At 41.1% G+C, this 26,219-nt stretch overlaps 1 protein-coding gene across 1 annotated transcript in view; it reads left to right on the forward strand.

The window, feature by feature from the left end:
* Positions 1-26,219, forward strand: part of sox6 (SRY-box transcription factor 6) — a 134,752-nt gene that overhangs the window by 75,776 nt on the left and 32,757 nt on the right. The window contains exons 6-8 of the mRNA XM_070830491.1: positions 6,337-6,509; positions 8,163-8,231; positions 24,010-24,130. Of these exons, the coding sequence (XP_070686592.1) occupies positions 6,337-6,509; positions 8,163-8,231; positions 24,010-24,130 (363 nt within the window). The remainder of the gene's footprint in view (positions 1-6,336; positions 6,510-8,162; positions 8,232-24,009; positions 24,131-26,219) is intronic.

The raw sequence follows: 26,219 nt of genomic DNA on the forward strand, positions 1-26,219 counted from the left end.
TCATGTGTCCGTGTGTGTGTGTATGTGATAGGGATAGAATTCTCTGTTTGTGTTTTGAATTATATTCCAGTGGTTTAACTAATGACTTTTAGTGTTGTTTAATAGATTTTGTGCAAACAAGTGCATTTAAAATATTCACAGAGCTGACAAAAACGCACCTATGCAATTTGAAAATTATATATTCATCAGCTTTCCCTTAGAAAAGCAAAATGCATCGCCAAAGCCATGAAAAGCTGCTGAAAAGCCGAACTATGTTAGTACTAAGGATGTAAATGAATACAAAAATATTATTCAAATATGAGCACGCAATGCACTCGGAAGAGATGAGAGCAATTGTATTGTAGGGAACGTGTCAAAAACGCATGCAAAATGGCCAAGAGAGGTTTTTGGAAGCACTTTCTCATCTTTTATAACACTTCAAGCTAACTTTATATTCACGTGGGACCTTCTTCTATTGCATGCACACATTCCAATTTTTTTAAATCATGCAATGTTGCCTGTTTTTTCTCAGTATCTTTTTTGACTCTTCAGAAAAACTTAATATTCATCAGAGCCTCCTTATATCATACACAACTTCCAGTCTTTAAAGAAAAATGTGAATGAAGCATAACTGGTGTTTCACTGATGTTTTACCTCATGATCCGATATTCAAACCTCGTACCTTTGCGCAACTTAAAAGCAAACGGGGAACCAAAGGGCGGAGTTAGACCGTCTCAAAAATGCATTCAAAATTAACAAAAGAACATTTGAGATTTTTGTCAATAGCTTTCTCAGTTCTCAATAACGGTTCTCATAAACAGTATGGCCAATGAGCTATTATAGACTGTTTTCAGACCAACTTTACATTCAATTGGGCCTCCTCACGTATACAATATATACACAGCATCCAGGTCTTAAAGAAAAATCAAGTATTGTAGCGCAAAGAAATTCCGACTTCATTTTTTCCAAGGTCTTATGACTACGTGACAACCATCTTGACAGCTTGAGAACGAAGTGGGTATACTAATTTACATGTACTGGTCTCAGCTGTCTTTGGTTCCTGTTCAGCTATTTCAGTCTGTCACTTGTGATCTGGATTACACCCAGACAAAACACAGGCATTGTTGATGCACTTATCCACCAAAGACAACAGTCTGAAAGTCTTTTGAAAGATCTCTTTTGCGTCGTCCAAGGAATCATGCGCATTCTTCTTTAATTATCAGCTGTATAGGTAAAACCGATGAATACACGTTTTGTGAAAAGAATGAGATAACGTCTAACTCCTAATTCACTTCCAAGGTTTTGCAAACAGTAAGCTGTTGCCTTGATCACTGTCTTGCAGACTTTAAGTGCTTCATATGAGAGAGACCTTGAAAACAGCATATGCTTTTTTATTTTAAGGGCACGCGGGTCAAACTCATCATCATAAAGACCACAGGAGATGAATAGAAGGATTGGAGTCAAACTTTGTTTTCCTGTAATGATCTTTGCAATATGCAGCCTTGCATACATACAACCACCTCCATGGTGCCAAGATCTCTGGTTTGTCGCACTGTATAATAGCGTCAAAGAATGATGTATTCAGTTATTGAAAGAACGGAAGTAAAGTTTCTGTGTTAAGTTATTTTTTATCTTCAATGTGAATTTTAGGGTCACTGGTATTGCCTGTGGAATGATATGTTCAGGTCAAGCCTCTATCTTGGCTTTGATGAAGTACCTTGTACAGTGTCATGGATAGACAGTGAAGTGCTGGAGCTTTCACATTAGCATAATTATACTGAAGAGTGACACTTCCTCCATCATCAAAATATTAGTCTCCATCAGTGTTCAGCATGAACAGTAAAACCACTGTAGATGAAGAGTGCTTTTATTAATAACCTCTCTATATGCCAATCAGAGCATTTGTGAAAAAAAACTGTCTGCTGATGCATTTGAATGATTTTGAATTCTGTAAGTGTCTTAAAATCACATCAGCCAATACTCAAATATGTACGCACACGTTGATAGACATAGACATACTGTAAGAAGCTTGTAATAGCAAACTGTCATTAGCATTTTCAAAAGTAAGTAAAAGTCAGCTGTTCAAAGTCTCAAGCACATAGATGGTTTTAAAATTTTTAGAAGAAAATTATGATTATGATGTTTGTCAGTGTGAACGAGTCTATACGTTCTAATAGGGAAGCTTGGGGACTGAGAGTCTTTGCTGCCAGTGGATGACATGAGCTTGTGAGTCATTGCTCATGCTTGTTAATGGGGTTTTACTGGCAAGATTAACAGCTTTTATATCATGGCAGAGGCAGCAAGCCAGGTAAAACAGCTGTTGCTCATATTGTCTTGGTTGTAGGGCATTGAGACGCGTTAACAGCATATTACTGGAAATACATATGGCCTTGTAGCACTGCTGAACAAGTTTATATACAGTAGTAGTTAAAAGCAAGGGGATACCATAAAACTATCTCTAGTTATTCTGGCTTGGTTTTCTGCCAATGTACAGCCTCAATAAGACGTGTTTTTCTGGCCAAAGGATGAAATGTTTCAGCCATATTCAATATCACAAAAGTGAATTTGGTACAAAGATTGGCTTGCATGTCATGCTTTTGTTGAAGCAGTTTTATGGTTTTGAACAAAGGTCTGTGAGCAGAAAAATCCTATTTTGAACACTAAAGAAGGTACCAATAGATGCCATTAGCTGCTACTCAATCGGCTCTTTGTGTTTTTCTCAGAAAAAGTGGACAAAGGGTCAGATGACCGCAGAGTTCATACACGTGTGCATTCACTCAAAGGCATGTACCTTTTATCGATTGGAGCAGCACGCAACACACATCTGTACACACTCATGTCTACGTTTACACACACTTTAGGAGAGAACGGACAGAGAGAGCCTCAGCACGCAAGGCATTCAAGCAATGTGCGGTCTGTGTGCAGATACAGCTTGAGACAAACGTAGCATTTAGACAAGTCTTAATTTACTAAGGACGGGCTTGCAGCATATGGAAGCATCCACAATAGCTGACTGATAGAGAGACAAAGAAATTCCAGTCTTCTGGCGCTAAAAAACTCAATTCAGATCTGGTCATAATGGCTCAGCTGTCGTAACCAAAGGAAGGGAAGAGAATAGGGTGCCTTGTGATTTTCCCCCTTTTCACCCTCACCCTCCCTTGCTTTTCTTCTTTTTTTGTGCCTGAATCTTTTATCTGTGTTATTCACTCGGGACTCTTCAAAGTAACAAGCCTCCTTCTTTTTCCCCGGTACTGGACTTGGAACCCAAATTAGAGACTGCTTGATTAGAGCAGAGAGGAGGGAGCCAAGAGAGAGGGAGATGTGGGTATTGGACAGAACAAATCGCACCCCTACAAAGTGCCTTTTATCCAAAGACCCCAAGGCTCAAATACCCCCATCCCTCCCCAAGCAACCATGGCTCTGCTTGTTTTCCTCTTATCATTTATTTAGTCACCCGTTGATGTTTTCTGCCCTACTTTGTGACGTTTAAAAGAGGCAGGAATCTCAAAAGGTGAATGCTGAATGGGCTGAAACTGAACAACACAGCTTTACCATCTCCTACTTCAATGTGTCAATCTAACATCTCTGAAGTTAACAGGGTGGCCTGAGAAAAAACAAGAAAAGTGCCAGCGCAGCGTGACCACTCACTCCTGGGATCCTCTTCCTGTGTCAGGCTGGTATTGTCCTACTGAGCTTCAGTCATCTAACAGGAGGATGTCACAACATGTTAGGTCTGGGCCGACTGCTGGGGTTTATGTAGCGCCAAGGCATCTCTGTGCTGTCTGTCTGCCATCGGAAGCGCAATGTGAGGAGACATGTTAACGGGCAGACCCCAGCCCCACCGCTGTTAAAAGCCATGCAATATGCAGGAAACGGCCTCTTTTGTCAGCAGGCTGGTCAGACACAGACCACGACTCTCCTCTTCTGCACCACCCAATAAAAGTTTTATCTGCATTTTAAAGCTGATCCATAATTTAAAGCAGGAAGAAAGAGATTTTAACACTGTCCACTCAACAAAAAACATATGCGCCCGATTTTCTACTAAGCTGTGTACAGTCTTTAAGGTGAAATTCTTCCACCACGTTTTCATATTTGGATATTTAGATGCTAAGCGATGTGATTAAAATGGTCGTCTTCAGCGTTCACCACTAATCTGAATAATTCTGGAATTCTTCCCGATACTTCAGCATTGATTTTGACAAAAAAATTACAGAAAAGAATGTGTTAGATAATTAGGATTAAAATCTGCATAGAAGGAAGACCCACATTGCAGCACATAGGGCAGTTTGGCCTTCCCACAATTCAGCTCAACATCAAAACAATGGGAACTCTGTTAGTATTCTTTTGGCGTCCCGGCAGGACTGAACTCTCCACACTCAGACTGGCTCATCAGATCTCTCTATGGACCAGTCCCCCTGCACATTAGCACAAACATAAAATATATATGCTGCACATTCCAGCTAATTTATATAATTTTGTGTTTTGTTTTTACAGTGTTTGCTTTCCAAAACATGTGAGTGATCATCAGAAAAGTGTAATTAGGCAGGCTGAGAGGGCGTCATTGAATCCAGATGTTTGGTTCCAAACTCAAGGTCATCTGTGCTGGCCTCGAGGCCTGATGGCCCTCACCTTCATCTGGACGATGATCTTTATATTTTCTTCTCTTTTTCTTCTCCCTTTCTCTCTGCCTTTCTTTATCACTTTAAGTCCCTCCCTCCTTCCCACCACGGTATTGATAGCAGTGATTTGTTGTGACAGCGACTGATGTATCTTGCTGGTGACCTGTAAAAAACAGCTTCTTCATGGACACAGCCAAAGGTTAATAAAATTGGTGCTGATTGTATCAATTTTACAGATAAGCCATTCACAACAAGTGTAGTCGGGTGAATAAGAAGTCAATTCAGGCCTAGGGAACTGCACACAGGCCCAATGAATAGCTGCTTTTAGGTGCTTTTTTCGTTAGGAGGATAAATGGAGAATTGCAGCTCTCTTCCATTGCAGCAGACAGCGGAGGCAGAGCGAGGCGAACCAAGGTTCAGACAAGCCTGCCAGTAAATTGCAGTGAATGGGTTCTGGAGGTTGACAAGCCCTATTAAGACAAACGGCTTTCCTCATCGGAGAGATAAAATAAATCAGGTGTTTAGTCAAATTAAAATAGTTTGAGTGGAGAGGGCCCCTGGGAGCTCTCGGAGAAACTCAAGACAGATGTGGCAAGAGACGAGAGGAAGACACCCAGGAAAGAATTCAGCTCCTGCTGGCCCCAGGCCAGACTTCACTGTACTGTTATGTGGATCTCTATGCTTTTATCCATCTCTCTCTCTCTCTCTATCTATCTCTTGCCGGCTCTCTCTCTCTCTCTGTTGGTTTCCCATCTCTTTTTCTGTATGTTCTCCCAGATCAGCTTGTCACACAGGAGTGCAGTGGGAGGAGAGTGAGTTACTGTCTAGCCTCTCACTGGCAATTATGTTGGCGGTGTAAGTCAATGGTAGGATCACTTAGCATTGATTAGGCGGAGGGAGAGAGCAGTGCAGCGGAGCCGCTCTCTCTATCACACACAGCGTGGACATGTGACTGTAGAGACAGGCTACTGGCCTGTCATTGCTTTTCTTTTTGAAGTACGCATACAGTAACTGCACATGTAATCTCAGTTTAGTAAAGACTCCCATAGAGCATTCACGGCATATTTTTGGTGTGCGCACATTTTTTTGTGCATTTATTTATCTTTTTTACAAGTTTGCACGATCCTTCTGTAATGAGTTCCCCCTCCGCTGTGTTGCCAGAATGGCCACATAATGGAAAACTTGCGTAGTTTTGAGGTCATTGCAAACGCAGACTCTCAACACTTTCTTTATATTCACCCCTGGTAGTCTGATATAAGCTGCCACCTCAGTTTGACAGCTCCCCGCAGCTCTTTGTCTATTCGCCGGGAACAATCCTTTCCCTTTCTTTCTGTGAAAGCTGTGAACACCAGCTACAGCAAAATAGACAACTCCAGGCTGTGTGTGACCTTAACACTTCCTGAATTCACTGCAGTTGGTTGCTGCCTGTGTGGTTTTTCTTTGTATGATGCATTGTGTACAGCACTATAGCACAATATGATGATCGGTGTGTGCAGCATGGTCACTTTTCTATATTTAGCCGTATACAATGACCAAGGCCTTCTGCTGGCGTTCTTACAAATGCCTACACCCTGGTTATTTAATCATGGCCACTATGAAACATTTTGTGTACTTTTCTTCTTTCTTCTTTCAGGTTTGTGCAAGACATACCTATAACTGTGTTTATGACTCAGGCTCTCCACCTTGTGTTTATCCTTTTCACTCCTGACATTGCTCTCGGTCTCTTTCCCCTCGCTAGGTACTCCAGAGAGCCTGGCAGAAAAGGAACACCAGCTCTCTACAATGATCACCCAGCTGATCAGCCTGCGAGAGCAGCTCCTGGCTGCCCACGACGAACAGAAGAAGCTTGCTGCCTCACAGATGGAGAAACAGAGACAGCAAATGGAGTTAGCTCGTCAGCAGCAGGAGCAGGTAACTGCTCACTGTTTCTTTTCTCAAATGCACAGTATCTCTCTTTGTTTCTTTTTGTACCCCAGGTAATAGCCTTATTTCCATTCACCATATTCCATATTTCCTACACATTTTTCTTTTACTTTCTGTCTTTCTTTCTTTCTTTCTTTTATAACAAATTGTCACATGACTCTATTTCATATTCAATTTCAAGCGTGAAATATGCCAATAAAATCCTAGTCCTCGGTAGGAATTTGGAGTAATATTAGATTTAAGAGATGTTCTATTCTATATTACCTTAGATATTTCTGTCATGCTCTCTTGCCCACATTTATGCTGTGTGGCAGGAAAAACGTTATTATGACTTGTACTAACAAATGCGAGGGAATGTGCGAATTAAACGTTATATTAAACATGGAAGTCCTCTATATCTTATAAATCGACTCCTATTAGAACAAGCCTGGCATTAGATTTGCAGCACGAATCAGGCCAATGAGCCATATTGTACAAATCAGCAAATTAGCAGAGGCCATGAAGTGTGTTAATGTTTGGGAAGAAATAAGGACACAAACTATCCACACGGGTGACACTTTTATTATCACCAGCCACCCTAATGGCTATGAGTCAATTATCAGCAAGGAGTTCACTCAGAGTTTTCTCAGCACACTCTCAGACCTTCATGTGGTAAATGAAGAGATAGACCATATACCTTGGAGTGATGCATTTGGTCATAGTACACTAATAATACATTAACAGTATTGATTTCTTTTTCAATCAATGGTGTTCATTTGCAAACTACATTCAACTCTGTGAGCTTTGTAGACATTGCAGCGTAAATGAGCAGTGATATTTTATTATTTGATCTTATTTTAAAATGGAAGAATATTAATAAAATGGAAGAGAGAGAGAGAGGGGGAAAGACAGGGAGAGAGGGAGAGCGAGGGAGCCTGCTGAGAGCTAGAATGTCATCAAGCCATCAAGATACAACACAGTAATTAACTGTTGACACTCGTGAGGAAGCCAGCACAAATTAATCTTGACACATTTGCAGACGACCGATATCTTACAGTGAACACTTTGTAATTATATTTAAAAATGAAAATTAAATGACACTTAAAACTAGGTTGTCATGCTCAATGAAGTGGGCATGTAGAAAGGGGAACTGCTGGAATGAGAAGGATTGCGGTGTGCACTCGGGGGCGGCAGGGACCTCTGTCACCAATAGACTGCCTGCACCAGTTATCTCCATCATAACCACGTTCCTCTGTCCTGTAAATCATTTATTCTCTTTTACCACTGCGTTTTACTGTGTGGTTCAGCGCAGTTTATTTCATGTTCATTTGGAAAATTGGATATATGTTTATTTTTTTCAGAAATGTAGGAATAAAACCATATTTTGTAAATGAAAATCGCATTAATATTGTTCTCCATCATTAATCCACTACTTTCTTTACTCCTTTAATCACTCCTTTAACTTCTAATACACTGTAGCCGGCCTGGATAGCACTCAGTATCAGTATCTCTTGTATGCTGACAGTTGCAGCACAGTTCCTATATAATGTTGTCTAGCAAAAACAGAACAAACGTATTACGTGACTTCAATTCCAACTCTTCTTTGTGTCGGTTCAACTTGAAATCATTTAATTTCTCATCTTTACTTATGTTTCCAACCAGATTGCAAGACAACAGCAGCAGCTTCTGCAGCAGCAGCACAAAATCAACCTCCTCCAGCAGCAGATCCAGGTCAGTGAATGTGTTTCTGTTAGCTCTCTAACACTCAGCAGCTTACACCTCTCATTTCTTCCACAGTGATTACTACAACATTTCTACCTCTTCAGTGTAATTGGCACGCCACTGCTGTCGCCATGAGCCCAATGCCTGGATTTAGTGGCACAGATCAATAAAATTAGACATTAAAGTAAATATCATTGCTAACTTCTGTTAGCTCTCTCCTTCTCATCTTTTTTGTATTTCTTGTCTTTTTATCTTTAATTTTTGTGTCACACTAACATTCATCACTCTCATCAAATGTTAATTGCCTGTTGGTAATTGGGAGGGCTTTAAAATATGGAGGAGAATAATTAGCACATCTTAATGAACAAAAAAAAAAAGGGTTGGGTGGGGGGTGGGGTGGGGTGTAACAACAGCTAATGAGTCCTGTTGATGGCGAAGAGCCTGGAGGTGGGGGACATGAAAGAGGCTGGTAAATGCCTATGAAACGAGTCGGTCCCTGACGGGCAACGTGGCATGATTTCACATAGCAAAAGAACTACTGAAACTTATATTGTCATGCTATGTGGCTAGCATTATGTTTTTGTTTCTTATTCCTTCTTATATGATGGTCTAGTTTTTAACCTATTCCGGATATCATCATTTTTATCAGTGTATGTGTTTGTGTGTACTCTATGTGAGACAGTGTGCAGTGAAAGACCACCCAAGCAGCATGTAGCCAGACGTGGTGAGATAGTACAGGGTAATCCAGGGTTGGTCACTAGCAGTGGTCAAGGCTGTGAGCCTGGCTGCCTGTGTGAAGCAAACGTTATCCTGCTGGGTGTCAGGCACATCCTTCTCCATTCACCTCCTCCTCCTCTGCTTGTTCTTCAAACCGACAACTCCCCATCCTCTATTTTCATTTTCCCCTTTTCGTCCAAACTCAAACATTCACTTGCAACAAATTGTTCCACAGCATCTGTGAACACTCCTCACTCCTCCCATCGTATGTGAGTTTTTGTGCTCAAGAGCAGTTTCTCCTTATGAGTATTATATGGGACATCACAGCCCTACATCAAAGAGCTTGTTCTTGCAATAGGCAAAGCAAACTTCTGGTTTCAAACAGCAGTTAGTGGTACAACCAGAATTGCTGCCATTAGATTAAAATACCTCTTTCAAGATCTCTTTGCGCGAGAAAGGCCGTACTGTCAATATGTTCTTGTGAAGCACTAGCCTGGACCTTTCACTTCAACAGTGGACAGTCTTTTGGAAAAATAATTTCATATTACACTCAACTGAAGAGAAGCACAGAGCATGACACTCTGTCTAGAAAACACTCCCAAATGAAGTACCTTATACACCACTGAGGGGCTAGTAATACTCATATCATGGAGGGCCCTTTACTTATGCTCATTGAGCATAAGGGCACAGCCCTAATGCATCTCACTTTTAGAGGCCCTTGCTTTCATCACAAAGTTAAAGGCAAATGATACCTGAAAATTCCCCTTGATGCATAGTTTTGAGAGAGGGTGGGCGTGTCAAGTGTGTATGGGAACATACTTCTAAATATCCATTTCAAACACTTGAACAGAGATACAAGTAAAGTCCTTTCTTGCAGAGCCCAGTTAGCTGGCCTCTCCCTTGACCAAATGTGCCACAGATCTTCCCTGATTAAAAAAAATGCCACATCCACAATTAAACAAAAGAGTCCCACGTTCACACCATCTGTTCCACTGCCCATCGGCCTCTGCCGGCGGTACTTTGCAGACAGAGCCAAGCCCAAAAATAAAGAGGAATCACTGTCAATACTTAGAATAGACTTAGATAAGTTTGATCGTGTGTGACATTGTTTAACCAAGAGCAAGTCCTTTAAAGCAGAAGATGTTCACTCTCCCTAGTTCCTCCAAATATCCAGCCCGGCGATGGCCACTTCTCTCCAGTTGGAGTAGCAAAGAGTAGAAAAAGGAGAGTCCGGGGCAAGTTAGTGAAGCATTTTTTGCCACTCTGTTTTCATTACTGCTGCCTCTTAAAATGCCCTGACCATTTTAATATATAACAGCTTTGACTTAATTAGTTCTGTAAACAAGCTTCCAGCCTGTATGTCACAGACTTTTAGCAAAGTGGTAAGCAGTGTTGGGGGATTGAGTTACTCTGCTATTAGCATGGAGAGCACTAAACTTTATTGGAGACCCTACTGGCCATCAAAGTCCTTCTGTTTTGGCTTCAGGGAGAAAACCAGGTGAAAGCCTCTTGCTAAGGTCTGGTATTGATGATGTAACTGATCACATCAGTGGACATTGTAAACTGTCCAAACAATAAAACCATGGGGACTGCAACTGGAGACTGGTCTTGGCATGTTATGTGTGTGCTTTCAAGGGGCTTTTGAATGTGGATTGAAGGAATCCGTCAGAAGTGTGTAGTTACAGAGGTTTAGTTAGAGAAGTCTGGAGCGAGGCAGCACGCAGTTTAATCAAGTTTCCCTTTTGAATAGCCATCTCCCTTTTTATCCTTTCTCTCCATTCCTACAAGAGAGGGAGAGAGATTTAGTCTTTGTCCTTTGGGATTACAATGTCACTTGTTTTAAGATAGCAGATGTTTTGATTGCTGTGTTAGGGGCTTATCAAAAGTTAAAGCTCAAGGCTTTGTGTGTTTTTCCCTCAGCTTGTTTGTATTCTTTCAGTCCATCCTCATCGTTGAAATCATCTTGGCACTAATTCAATCCCAGGATTAGATTAACTCTTGAGTTGATTTAGTTGAAAATTTGAAACACCACCAAGACACATGTGACAATTAAACATATATATTAGCAGAGAACAGGTTTTTTTCCCATAAGTTCCTTATCTCTCTGAGACCGTGTGTAGGCACTGGAAGATTACAAAAAAAAAAAGAACTAATGAGCACAGTGCTCTGTTTTTCTTATTTGTTCTGGCTTAGCGTCATTCAGCAGGCTGAGCATTATTTGAGTCTCCTCTTCATGACTTTCTCTTTCATAATCACACCCACTTTCTCCTGCTCCTAATGGATGAGCAGTTGCTGCAGATGAGCAGCTAAACAGCATCACACTGATCATCAGATTGTTGATTATGTAGCTGGGGCATGTTCTTTCATATGCATTTTCTAGTTACAGTGCACAAGGGCGAAAGGCAACGCACATGTTACTAAGAAGTGAGCAGCAGTAGAGGTACAGCAGAATAGCGTATCAGAGTCTTTCTTGATATAAAATAAAGTGCCCTCGTGAGATGTAGAGCCCTGTGAAACTCAAATGACAGTACTATGCATAGCCATGCCACCCTCATGCGCTCACCTCTCACACGGCAATGACCCCAGTTCACACATTCCTCAAGAATGGGTCTGTTTAGATACAAACCATGGTTTGACTCTCGCACGCAGATACTCATACGCATGCATGGAGGTGAGTGTGTACAGTACACAAGCACAAAGGGACCCACGCATTGATACACACATCAAGAGAATAAATATTGGTGGAAAGGTCAGGGTGAACTTTATCTTCACAAACAGGCTGGAGAAAGCAGAGCTCACCAGATGAAACAGAGGGGCACTTTTAATCCAAAACATTTAATTTCAATTTTGTATCCATTAAAATATCACAATATCATGACATTGTCATTTGTCATTGGCCGTGGCATTGATGTGCCAACCCTGAGTACACTGTGAGATGCTAGATCTGAGAGATAATACATTTCTGTGGAGGCCATTGTCTACCATGTTTTTCCCACCTGTTTTTGAAACCTTGAAAGATCTGTTCGTCAAGCAGATGTGGTTCTATTTATCACTCTTCGACCTGTCCCCTCCCTATACGTGGCCTGTCTTCAAATTCCAACCTCACGTCATGTACACGCACATTATTTGTGCCTCAACATCCTACCTTTAACCTTGTGTCCACAAAGATACACAAACACGCAAGCAGAACGTCTTCCATTTAAAATGAGAAACCAGAGATTAAAAGGGAAAAAGGCCAGTACAGCGTTGTCTCCTACACACTTCAAAGTCTTAGAGGCTTTCTCACATGTGCCTTCAATGGTGGAAAGAAACAGTGGGGGACAGGCCGACGTTCAATTGTTAGATGCTAAAGGTCCAGAGATTAAAGATGAAATTCAATTATCTCAGCATTTAGCATGGCATGTATTTTGAGATGAGTCAGAGGACAACCGGCACACAGACAGACATATGGTCTCATAGATCAAAGATCTAAAGTAATTCTTCATATAGTTCACACTGAAGCCAGGACCTCAGTGAAGGGGTCACAACAGACTAACAGAGCTCTCTCTCAACTTCAGTGCATCTACTTCCTTTTTTGTCCATGTGTAACACAACGTAGCACGCTGGTTATTGAAAAGCCCTGAATTTTAAGGTTCTTACAATTTGCACATTTTCAAATTAAATCATGCACATTTGAATAGATGCTTATTTGTCTATGATTGTATTTTTTGTTTTAACACAGACAGAATTACATGTCTTACATGTTGTCGTTTACTTTGAGTTAATATATTTTTAGAACAGGAAATCTGGACAGCAGTGTGTTTTAGTCAGCTGCACATGGATTTGCCATTTCAATCCATTACAAAGAAACCAGAGAATTCACAGGGGAAGCTCTGTAAGGGTCGTCTGTATTCAGTGGCTGTAGAGTCGGCACAGTTAAACACTGTTTTCCTCAATGATGGCATAGGTCACTGTTGCTTTAGTTTGCATTATCAACAAACCTATTCATAAGCTGTATTAGCAAATTATCCGTTAATTGCTCCTTCAACAATACCGTCATCTGACTAACTACATCTATTTAAGAAGCCATTTTGGCAGAAGCCAAACTTGAAGTTCCCTGGAAACATCTGTATTAAATGTCAAATCTGGATTTTATGTGCAGATGTGGTCAAGATTAGTCAAGCTAGATGTGAAACATCTGTCATGGCTCACATCTTGCTTGACCAGCAGCTATCATCAAGTCATTCCACAGATTTTCAGTAAAATGTAGCCCCTGCTGTAGCTAATTCAAGGACTTTCACATCCTTGTTGTGATGCCATTCCAGTGTGATTCAGCTGGATGTTTAGGATGCTTGGGATCCTGTTGCATACATAAATCACTAAACCAATGTAGGGTCTTTATCACTGAGAAGCAGTTTCCCCATAATAATTGGTCTGACTGTATTAACTGCTTCCTCCATTCTCACAAGCCCCACGCAGCCTGATGCTTCTCCCATTATGCTCTGTAGCAGGGACTGTGTTACCATTGCCATGTAGAGCTTTTCAGCTTAAGCGTTAAACCTTTATCTAGTACTGTACAAATGGTTATCTAACCAGATCTAACAGCATGAGTAAGAACAAATTCGGTCAAATCGCTGTTTGGTTTGTATAATAAATTGACTTTAATAGTACTGGTTTGTAATCACTTATTATTGTAAAAAGGAATATGCATATTATCCAATCCAATGCGGTAATTTAACACACTGAGTCTGTTTGGTTACCAATTTAGAGAAGCAAAGACTCCAAAACTACAGCATTATGGTAAATATTTTAAATCAATCAAATGAGTTTAAATAAACACAGGGCTGTATGGTAATTGCACAAAGATAATGGCGCTAATTTGTGTATTCTCAGATGCTTTTGTTGTCTCCCAGACACAAATGATTTTCTCAGTGTGAGACTCTTATTAATGCACTGGCAAAACAAAAAAAAAAAAGCACAAAAATAGACATTGTTAAAGAGAATGTGTAAGTCACCCAATTAGCACAGCTAGACTGGAACTGTTAGCATGATAATAAGAGAATAATAGAGCAGGCAAATGATTGTGTGTGGAAGCGTGTGCCGCTACGTGCACATGCGTGTCTGTGCAGCGGCTGTCTCGCCAGTGCTTTCCCTTGTGTTGGAGGGCTCTGTGTTAGCCTGCTAGTAGGATTATGTGGGGGCATTAACAGCCTAGTCAGACGGGCTTGGCTCTCGCCTTGGGAGGCTCAGTCCAGCATGTTCATCCTCCATTTAAGGAGACTGTTAGCTGATGAAGATGTGCACATGCAAGACTAAAGATAAAAGAAAGCGGTGACCCGACTCATTAGCCCCTGTGATTTAATATATTGACACTTGGATACAAATAATTCCAGTTAGTGGACTCTATCGGTGGGGAGGGAGGGATCAATTTAATTAGTTATGAAATGTGACTTCTTGTCAGGAAGCAGAAGAAATGCTGACGTTAAACAAAGTCATGTGCAATTTAAACAATAAAGCCATCACGGCCCCGTTAAAACTTAATGATGCACAAAAAGGTGTAATGGATACAACTTCAGCGATGGCAGTGATGGTCTGCAAATGAAGCTAAGTGGATGAACAGTTGGTATGTAATTCCATTTGTCTGTTAAAACAAATTCTTGTTTTAGAAATGTTAACAGTAGATGCTGTTTAAATGGTCTCGGGTCTGTGGGGTTTTTTGTATTTACTTAACATGTGTGAAGCGTTATGTTATGATGCACAGGCACTGAATTGAATTGCTTTAAACTAAGGAGAGTAGATTGTGTTAAAAATAACCAAATGCGGACAGATCCATCCTCCTTTCTCAAGGTGTAACAACTGATTACTGGCTTTACTGAGTCTCTTCGCAGGCAATCAAATGAAAACATATGCTTGCTTGAACTGTGTCTTTGCCAATGAGGTAGGAATGTAGACAAACATGGTTCCATTATTGATGTAAATTACACAATAAAGCCATGCTTTTGTGTAATTGCCCTTTGTATTCAAACACCTCAGCAGTTTAAGCAGCGATAATTAAGAGGTTCCATCTGAAAGGTGCCACATGAACGGCTGTAATGTGTGAAATCACACCTGAGGGTCTACTTAAAATTAGTCACCTGAGGGGTTTGTAAAGCAGCCATGGGACGGGTTAATTTATGACACCAACCACCAGCCCTCTGTCAGCTCTCACAAGTGACAAGAATAATCGACACAAGACAGAAGATTACCAGTCATAGGGGAACGTGAATTTACCTTTTAAATGAATCATGGTGCTAAATAATCCTGACAACTGAACATCTATTCTTTACATACATATATATAATGAATGAAGCATGTTTATTTTCTCTCTGAATATCCCTATAAAGCACCTGTTTAGAGCTCCACGAATGGATGAAGGCAGATCGTCTACACTTAACATCCATTGTGCCCCAACCCCCGTAAGGAAAATATCAGTTGAGGGGAGAACACATCCTCCTGTGTGATGTTGATTTAGTTTCCTCTCGCTCTCTGCATGGACTGTGTTTTCACTGCTAATGTTGTGCAAACTGTTTTGTCTTTGCGTTGGCTTTGCGTGGCCATCGTCCTCAGCAGTGGGCACTCTCACAAGGAGAAGGAGCTGCATTAATAGGCTCTACTGTGTGCGGGCAGCCGGCAGGGAGAAAGGGGCGCGTGTTTTCTTAGGGCTGGGGTGGCAAAGCAAAGCATTCAGCCCATGGCCGATGCAAAAAAGGAGCTTTTTGTTTTTGGGGCAGAGGAGAGTCCAAGCATTCCCCAGCAGAACACAATGAATGAGCTATTTTGTCCTGCCGTTTTACAGTTCACAGAATTGTTTTTATTTGTTTTTCCCATAACTCAGTTCTTCAAAATAAGTATTTTCTTCTTTTAAACATTTCCTTAATTTCATGGCTAAATCTTATTTATAATCCAATCAGTGATTTTCAAACAAGTCATCATATTACCTCTCATGTTTGATCTTTCCTAAAATGCCATGGTTTTCCTTGCCCATCGCGCTTGTGTCTGTTGCCCCTTCCTGGCAGGCCTGCTCTCTACAGGACAACAGAATGGGCTCTGTTGTTTTCTGTGGCCCCAGCAGCTGGGAGGTAACAGTGAAGACAGAGCCTCAGTTTATGATTGGAGGCTGGGACAGAGGGGAAAACACCAGCCGTAGTGTGGACAATAGCATCACACAAATACGGGATGGTTTTCTTTTTCACACTCATACGACACAATACGTTTTCTCATAAACTACAGAACTGAAAAATAAGTTTTTCCTTCAAATTCTAAATAAATGTTTAATGACAGAATTAAACATGTTTCTTATTGAAATCTAAATCCCTTTTCACATGAGACTAGTATTACCTGGGGATCTCTAGTAATTTGTAATAACGCCGGAGGTCGTCTGTGATCTTGATCCTTTTGCGAATCTTTCATTGACATAATTCTTAAAGTAACAATTCCATTGCACATTACCCACCATACTAACAATTAGCACGCCATTGTTTTACGGTGGTATTATCTTTTTTCTACATTTTTTTTCCTGCCTCTTTCCCTGGCTAGAATTATAGAGGCTGTGTTGGCAATTATAAATGAAAGTTTTGACAGCATTTTGGGTGGAAATTCAGGAGGCTAATTTCGCTACACATCAAGATGCGGGCGGAACGCAGAGCTTTGACATTAATGGGGTTAATGCCAGTAAATTCAAGTGAAATACAGACTTTGCTTGTCCCATGTAAATGCGCTACATGAAACGCAGCTGTGGGGGGTGATTTCTAAATCACATGTGGTCCCCTGGTCATACCAGTCCCGTGCAAATAAGGCTTAACAAAATAACAATGACAAATAAGTTTAAAGGGCATATATGTTTTCACAATTATTATTTGATACATAAATCCATTAACTAATGGACAGACAGAGCATTTATGTCTCTCTGCATACTCAAAGCATTGAAGACGTGATATTTCAAACCTTTACAGCCTCATTATTTCATAAGCTTCACACACTTAAATCCCTCTATTCCCCATCCCCCCTACCCTGTTCAAATCACATGGATGTAGCTGGCTATCTGAGTAGCCCGTGCCCAATGTTCTTTAGAACCTCACTCGTTCCCCTGCAATGAGGGTCAGAGGCATTTCACTCATTCCCATTTCCATACAGCGAGGATGTATACGCAGGATAATGATGCCAGCCCCAAACCCACTTGTGTGTTTATGTCTGTTCTCTTCTTTTCCATCATTACACATGCTGTTTGAGGGCATCCCCATGGATTTTCTCAGTTTAGTGTGAAACTTAATTTTATGGCCAAAAAAAAAAATCATTCTTACTTCCATGAATGCCTCCATCCACAAAAAAAAAGTTCATATTCTTTGGAAATATAACACTGAATTTGTTTTAATGAACAGTAGTAAATGTATTTTAAGTGTGTAATGCAGGATTGTGTTGCTGTGCGCACACAACATTGTGTCAGCTTTTAGGAATGCATTTTATTTTTCTAGATCTAATGTCTAAATGTGTGCTTTTAGTATGTTCAGAATCAAACACAGACAATGCCACATAAAATAGGGCTGTAGCATGAAAGATCACGTAAACATACATCAATGAAAACATACATTACATTAAGGCTTGACTAAATCCAATCTCTTAGCAGAATTTGCTCTATGCACACAGTTGTACTAACCCTACACAGATCACACATCATGTCTTTGTTGTTTTTGTATCAATGCATGACTTAACTGTTATTTTGTTTGCCTATTCTATCATTTTGCGTCATATTTCAGGTCCAGCTTTTGTTACTCTTCCTACATTTTCTCCTGAAACTACATTAAATTAGAGCAGTGTGCAGAAATCCTGTAAATGCCAGGCAGTGTGTTTAAGCAAACAGTAGCCTGCAGTTTTATCCAGAATTCCAAGGAAGCCAGGAGGAACGATGAGCTGGAGCAGGGCTGGAGTAGAGGGATTTGGGGTGGGGTGTGTTAGGCGAGTCAGAGGGCTGGACTACCCTGCTTTCAAGCTCCCATCGACTTAATATAGACATATTGGAATGGCTGTTTTCCAAGAAGGCTTGTTTTACTGTGTAAGGAATTAGTGGAACAAGAAGCCATCTATTGGTAATTCCCTCTGGATGGCCTGACCTCACTCAAGTGTCTGGATTTGCTGCACTTTATCCTGAACAGCACTCAGCATAACACACACAGGCATGACTGATGTGCAGTGTTACGCTCAAACCTGAACAAACAGCGCCTGCTGTCAGCGGTAGAGCTGTACCCCAACAATTCAAAAGAAAGAAAAGAGTATGAGATTTTTTTCAGGCCCGTGCTTGTATACTGTCGGTCGTTGGCTTTAGATTTGTGCCTTTGACTTTTGTAGGAAAGGATGCTGTACAGGGATTTTAGATGCAGGAGGGAAGTAAAGAGAAAGGTTAGAGGCTTGGCCAAGACAAGAGCCTTTTGTTGGTGACCTGAACCCCTCCAGTGTGTTTGCCCTTCCCATTCCATCGCCCACTTTCAGAGCAGACAAGCATGAATAATGTGCTTTAGTCTAATGGGTAGTAATATGTAGACCTTCATTCAAAGGCAGAGGTCTGCAGCATCAAAGTCTGCTTCAAATCTATTGATCTATTTGTCTGATTACCATTAGCTACAGACAAATCCAAACACCATCACATCTCAGTTCGATCAATGTGCGTGTCTGCCATGTGATGTAACTGTTCAGTGTACAGCAGTAGTTAAACCAGCTGATAAGTGACCTGTAGTAAAGGAGTGTTATGTGCTTAAAAAACGCTGATTGTTTCATGGGGGAAAAGAATCCTGAAGCAACAGCCCAGAAGTGCTTCCACTGAGTGATTTTCCTCCTGGTTAGGCTCCAGTACAGTGTACACCCAGTGGGCTGTGTACACAGTGGCGGGTGTTAAACATATCCCGCTGTCTAGTGTCAGTTTTACTGTGTGTGCTGCTACTGGGATGTAGCCAGACTTGCCAGCTTCCTCAAGATCACTTTCCCTTTAAATGGATCACAAAAGGCGATTTCTGCTCGCAGACGTTTGGTGTGCAGCTCAGTGGAGAGCAGGGGGGGAACGAAGTGTGAACTATCAGTTCTTACAGCAACAGCTGGAGTCTATCCTCCGTGGGTGAAATTACAGAACCCCTCCTATAGAAAATGTGAAAGAGAAGGTTAGCGAGAGCTGCGGATCTGACAGCTACTAAAGTGTGGAAGTAATTTTATTAAAATGAGATGTCAGTAAAACGCGAGTCCTCCTCTAAATGATTACTGGTGATTGTGATCTTTTCCTAATGGGAAAGGCGCTTATCATAATCTGAATGATTGTACAGAATTAAGAACATCATCACCATGAGCTCCTCGGAAATCTTTGGCTACTTAAGGTCGTATTGTTGTCTGTATTTTCATAGAAGAAAAGGTTTCACTTTTTACAAGGCTCCTCAAAGCAAATGAATGCAGATGACATCCAAGATACGCACATGTGTGAGAGGTGTGTTAAAAGGTGTCAAGTAGTAATTAATCAGGATATTGCACCCAGGATCACACAGGTCCTTTCAAGCTAATAACCATGAAACACTGTGAGAATGAGCTAGACGTTTGTCTTTTTTGCCCCTTTTGTCTTTTAATCTTGTTAATACTGACTGATTCTGGCAGTAAAAACAAAAGCTCAAACAGTTTCCCCTCACACAGCGCATAGGCCCATAGTGAGTGGCAAACTTGTGTGTGGATCAGTGCATGGAAGTGTAAGGGGGTTCAGAAGGGAAACCAGCGGGAGTTTTCAGGTCTCCTGGGTGCTTTGTAGAGGCTATAACAGACAGTGAGGAACATGGGTGTTGACAGGGGCCCTAGTGAGTGCTGTAATGCGCTGTACATCTCCATTTACACTCAATGTTGTGGAGCTGCCCGCTTGTGTGCTGTAGGATGGATGCTTATATGTCAATAAAAAACAAAACAACTCACTTTTGACATCGGCACAAATACTTTGTGATATTACATTAAGGGTCCTAACACAGGTTTGCAGAAATATTTCTATCTACATTTTTTGTCTGTAGGTGTTTTTTTTTTTAAATCACACAGCCTGTTAAAATAACTATTAAACGCATCTTTTATCTAAATTACATTATGTGCTATCTGTATTTCAACACAAGAAACCCTTATAGGGAAAATTTAACAGAAATCTAGTAGCAGCACAAGCACATCATTCATGGGTTAATGCAGTATTAAAGAGTGTATACATACGTGTGTGTGTGTGTGTGTGTATGTGCATACTGCATGTACTGTAAGTGCTAGGAGAAATAAAGGGAGCTCTTTCAAGTCTACCCCATCTTTTGCACCTTGTATATTTACACATCAGAGATGAGAGTCTGTCTGAGCCGTCTAACTCGTCCTTTGCAGTCTGACCCTGGGATGGGCGGCTGATATAAACCATCGTACAGTCAATTGAGGTCCTGTAAGTGCTTTCTTGTTAAATTTGGCTAATTCGTGCTCTTTTTAATTTTACTTTCTGAAATGAATGATCAATTTAGAAGGATGAATAAAGCCTTTCTGAGTAAAACACAATGACGCAAAATTGTCAAATCGTGTAACTACAATAGAGCAAAGGTGTGACTGAACCAAATATTGCAAAACTAATAATGTTGTTGCCCTATAATTATTCTTCCTTTAAAAAAGACTGAGCGAACCTAATTTGCTCTTCCACAACCACGTGTGCAAACTCAGCAGGGGTGAAAAAGGCGACGTAGATGCCAACCCCGGGGTGATGCCCCACAGGGAAGGAAATCTTTTTTAAATATCTGCTTTAAAATGTGGCTTAACAGATGATTTTAGCATGAGGATGTAGGAAAAAACTCACCCAAGAGTTCATTTAATCTCACTGGTACATAAGTAATGGGGATAGTTCAGGCTCCCAACCAATTAAAAAAATTCCAAAAAAGAGACTTTTGCCAAAAGGTTACACGGTTTTGCACGCCTGATAATATAGCATCTATATGGTATCCTACTCACAGCAGAACTGCAGTGTGGTTCTATTTATCAAATACCAGCGTCTCCTTGAGAGGAAAACAGATTGCGTGCTGGCCTGATACAGACTTCATCAGGTCATCTGAATTGATGATACATGTTGCAAGGCGGCTGAGTTCCCCCAGAAACCTCTGTTGGAGTGCTTGCTGGCAGAGACGGGGGCCTCAGCCAAGTCTGTCTGACTGATCACTACAGATGCTCCTCTTCAAGTATTCCGATTCAGATCCTTAGTGCCGGGTCTTGAGGGACAAACAATAGCACCTGTTCCTCATAAGATAGCCCATTCATGTATCTTTAATGAAGCCTGGGGGCAGATGGTGTGAAATGACATTATCCAGTACTTAGCAGTGCTAAGACAAAGGAAGAGCAGTGCCAGCACAACAATGCCGCTGTATTTACGAGGAGAAGGGAGGACGCTGCCCAAGTGCCCCGCTCACATCTGCTCCACTTCATTCTCCAACTCCTCAAGATCATCTTGGCAATAGAAATACCCTGGGCACTCAGCCCATACATAGATGAACTTGAGGGTAACTCTTAAAAGGGGAGGGTTGGGTTTGTAGTTACAGAAGGAGAGTGGAAGCCACACACACACACGTACACAATCTCTTCCTGTCTCTGTTTTTTTAAAATACACTTCTTTATTTTTTCCTCCTACTTTACCTTAACAATCACAGGAAATAGAAGCACTTGTGAAAATGTTATAATCTGCTCAGCCACTATGCCAACTGTTAATTGACAGCTCAACTAACCTCCACTATTTGTTGCCACCTTGAAGCTCCTCAAAATTTGATCTGCCTTTCTCTGACATTAGTTGCCGTAAATTAAACTTTAATGCGCGGAGCTCATTACTGCAAATCACAGCCATTCGAACTCAATGCATTTATTTCCCCTTCAACGAATGTTCGCACTCTGTCTTGCCTCGGTAAATCTTGTATATTCTCTTCCATATTTTAAAATAATAATAGCAATAAAAGCTAATATCCCAGATGAAATGAAAAGATATAATTTACATTTAGTGCTAGAGAAAAATACGTCCAAGTATCTGATGCCTTTTGCTGATGTCTCACAGTATATATACAGTATATAGCCTGTATATGTATCTTGCTCAGATATATGAGTTAATATAGCCACATTTCCTCTTTTCAAAGAAGCCTTTTCATATAATCCAAAGCAAATGAATTCTGGTTTTGTGTTTAAAATTTTCATTGTGTTGCATCATGACGATTGCTCCCTCACGTGTTTGTTGTTCTGGTTGTGGTTCAGTTTGTTCTTCTGGTACGATTTTAAAAAGGATCCTTTAGATTAGACCAATACAATAAAACACACACACACACACAGACAGAGAGCTGTGAATGATTTGCTAACATGTAAAACTTAAAAAAAAAAAAAGATTGTGTATAGAAATGGAGTGAGGCATGTTTTTGTTTTATCTATTAAGCTAAAATTTTTTGACAGTCATAACTTTTAATTTACTGCTGATGCATGTTAGTGAATTCACTCGTACTACACTTGGAGGGATGTTGACTTGAGGGAGCCCTTTTCTGCCCTGTGACTACCGCACATTCAGCAACAGCCTCCATCTGGTTTTACAGTCCAAATACACAGACAGAGAAAAGCTGTGTTCCCCAGTGTCCCCCCCGCCTGTCACTAGCCCTACCTCATGTTGTGACATTAATTATTGTGTTTTTCCATATGTTCCATACATGCAAGGCCAAGATCCATCTTTCATCCACTCAGTCTGGAAACTTGGAACACAAATCCCTATAAAGCAATGTTTTATTTAAGGTCATTTGTCGCAGTCTCCTTGGCCATTTATTTTTCTTCAGCAACAGCACATTTTACAGAATTACTTTTGGAAGAATTACATACTTTTGTATTCTTCTATAATGCACTTTCTGCACTTGCACTTCTGTAAAAGCTCAGTAGACATAAAATGGTTCTATTTATTTAGTTTTCAGTCTAGCTCTGCACCTCTGGACAGATCAATAAAAGTAGTTTTAAGTAGGTTTAGCATGCTAGCTGTGAGTGAAACTGGGTGCAGCTACTCTGGTAAAGAGTCTACAGGGGGAGCAGCACAGGCTGAAAAAGTGGAGATCATAGCAGTCCTCAGCCAGAACATGGGCGAAAAGTCATTGCTCAGAGCAGGTTGATTTCATGCCCCAATGCAGCAGCAGTAATTGCACCCAGACCCGTTTTATTGCGAGTTGATTTTAAGGAGGGATGAATGGAGAAACATTCTGTAAAGTGTTTATTTTGGGGGATGACCTTTATTAACCCATTTTCCAGGCAGGTTCCCCTGAGGTGGCTTGGCTCAGTGCTAGATTAACCCTCGCAGTCCCATGGTAGCCGGGCTGCTCCCCGTCATAGAGTTTCAGGAAGCAGAGAATGACAGTAAGATTGGACCTTGCAACATGTGTGCAAAACCCCCACACGCCACTTTTGAGACATAAGCTACTCAACCACCCTTGACATACACATGCAGGGAGTTTGTGCTGATATTCCCAGTAGGCAAGTCAGCAACAGACTCGATGATGAAGGTTAATGTGTGAGTGCAACAGACAGTCAGAGAATGACATTAAAATGAAATACAGCAAGCAGCAAGTACTTTTCAACCGCCTGCTATTATATTTCCTCTGCTGAAAACGGTTATAGTGAATTACTGCATTGTCTTTAGGCTTTTATCATCATAAATGGTGAGTGTGCGTGTTTGTGTTTAAGTACATGCTGATCAATTCTCTCCCTGAAGCTCTGACACATTCAGCAATCCTCTTGCTAACATGTTGTATTTACTGCGTGTCGCTTCCTCTAACTGATGCTGGAGCAATGTGCATATGTGAGGCCTTTGATGTACAGAGGTGAAACTGTGGTTTGGATTAAGAGCAGGCGTAGCTCGACCAGGTATTGTGTGAGCACACGAAGGCCGTCGTTGCCGCAGAGCCCCCTGTCAGCATGCGTTAGGAAGAGCTGTGATCTGGCCCCCCCCTGAGTGGGCTCTGTGTTTCTGTGTACCATGACTATGCTTAGGCCTCTCTCTGATCTCCACTCCCTATCTGTTCAGCAGGTCCAGGGTCACATGCCTCCGCTCATGATCCCCATTTTTCCACACGACCAACGCACTCTGGCAGCAGCAGCCGCCGCCCAGCAAGGCTTTCTCTTCCCTCCGGGAATGTCTTATAAGCCAGGTATGCTCACAACTTAAGTCTTGATTTTGTCCTTCCCCCCTCTCTGTCTCTCTGTTTGCCATGTCTTTCCCCTCGCACCTTTACTCATAACTAAGGTCTTTAAGCTTAAAGTTGTTAAACTTGCATAACAAAAGTGCAGCAACAAACGAATGCTTGACTTATACTTGAGGCCACTGGCATGCTCAGCTCTGTCTCAACTTGGCTTTGAGAGCAAAGCCTGTGAATGTTCTTGTCCATGTGGAACAATAGATATGGGTAGAGAAGCAGAGGAATGTAAACATATCTTCAACATGAAAGTATCTTTCCAGACCTTGCCGGCTGTAATTGTTTTTCAAGTATCCATTCTCAAAGATCCAACAAAGGAGATGAGCCCTGCATAAAAACTCTTCCTATTGTTATATGCATAAAAGGCAACTCCCCTATTAGTCAGAAATAATTGTCTTTTGATAGTGAAAGTAAGTCATTAAATAACAATTATAAAATGAACAGTTTGTGGATGATCAGAAACAGGTTTTCCTTCCCCTATAACTGTTTTCATTACGTGTAACAGCATGCCTCTTCCCTTTGTCTTTTGAATTGAGAAAAAGAGTCTTTGACAGTCTTTAAAATAAATATTGAAGAAATGTTGCAACATGTTGACTGATGCCCTGCCAAACCAGTAACCTCATACATCATTGTGAAAATCAAAGATAAGCCACCACCACCATATTACAGTGCTCATGTTAAATTTGAAAAAAAAGATCTGTGGCCTAAATTGCTCCCTGTGTCTCAGTCTAAGCTTTTCACCGCACATGACCTACTTGGTCCCAGGGCCAAGCAATTTTTAGACTTCTCCATTACTTATTCAATCAAATTAAACCATTTTTTTTTTACAACGTTTTCCTATTTTCTCCACCACCCACGTAAATACTGCCGAAGGAGACAGTGTCGTGTTGATGAAAACCTCACTGTCAAGAGAGTCTGCTAGAAAAAGGAAAGTCCTCTTGTCTGTTGTAAAACAGCACCAGAACAAGGAAGAGGACTGAAGATGGAAAAAGAAACACTGGGAAGTCAGCAGGTTCACAGGAGAACATTAAAAGGTGTGGTAGCGCAGTTAATGAATTAACTATAAAACCACAGGATGAAAAAGAAAGTCAGCTATTTTGGAACTATGGAGCCATGACAGCTTAAACAAAGTGCCTGAGGGGGAGTCTTTTACCAGTGTGCTTTCTGCAATAGGTTTGACACGGAAAATGTTTTAGTTCAAATAACAGGAGCTATTATGGAATCATGGTCAGGGGTCGCCATGTGTATGGTTCCTGCATAATTCATGACTTCATGAAGAAATAGCAAAGGGGGTCTGAAAATGACTCTTGTAGTCGAGAGAGGTATTTCAAAACCTCTATTATTTCCTCCTCTCCAACACAATATACGCTATATATCCAGAGAGTACAATGTTATCACGACCACCTGCAGGGTATACAGGATGCTGCCTTGTCCTTTTTCCATGAAGTGGGTGGCCAAGCATTCACTTCCAAGACTAAGGCACACTAATCTGATGTTATCATTATGAGACAGCTCCCAGGGACCACTGCTTATGACCCCAAGCCCTGTGGTGCTCACATGGCAACAGAGTCATTCTGGCACCATAGTGGTAAGTCATCACCCCATCCACTGGCTGTGCTCAATGGCCTGGTGTTGCATGGTTGACGAGCCCAGTCATAGAAGCACCAACTCATCTTTTAAACAAATAGATACATGTTGGATGTCTGTTCACACTGTTTACACAGACATACTGTGGCAGCATTCTGTCTGATGTGCCTCTAATGGACCTGCAGCATGACCCCATAGTCTTTGGGTTCCTTTGCCACTCTTTCTCATAGGCATCCTGCTGACAGTTGACAGTTTCCTCATGCTATTTCATTTTTTATCTTGTACTTTTTCCAAAATTTCAGTTGTCACATTTAAGCTGATTCTCTGATAACGCTGTGTATGTGAAGATCAAGTTTGAGGGTTATAGTTATATACGTCATTCATCATCATTTGATCTTTTCTAAGAAGGTTCTCAATAACATCTGTCAACCCTCAGCAGAACTATGACTTATATTTC

Source organism: Pempheris klunzingeri, chromosome 1 (genome assembly GCF_042242105.1).
Source record: "Pempheris klunzingeri isolate RE-2024b chromosome 1, fPemKlu1.hap1, whole genome shotgun sequence".
NCBI classification, from domain to species: domain Eukaryota; kingdom Metazoa; phylum Chordata; class Actinopteri; order Acropomatiformes; family Pempheridae; genus Pempheris; species Pempheris klunzingeri.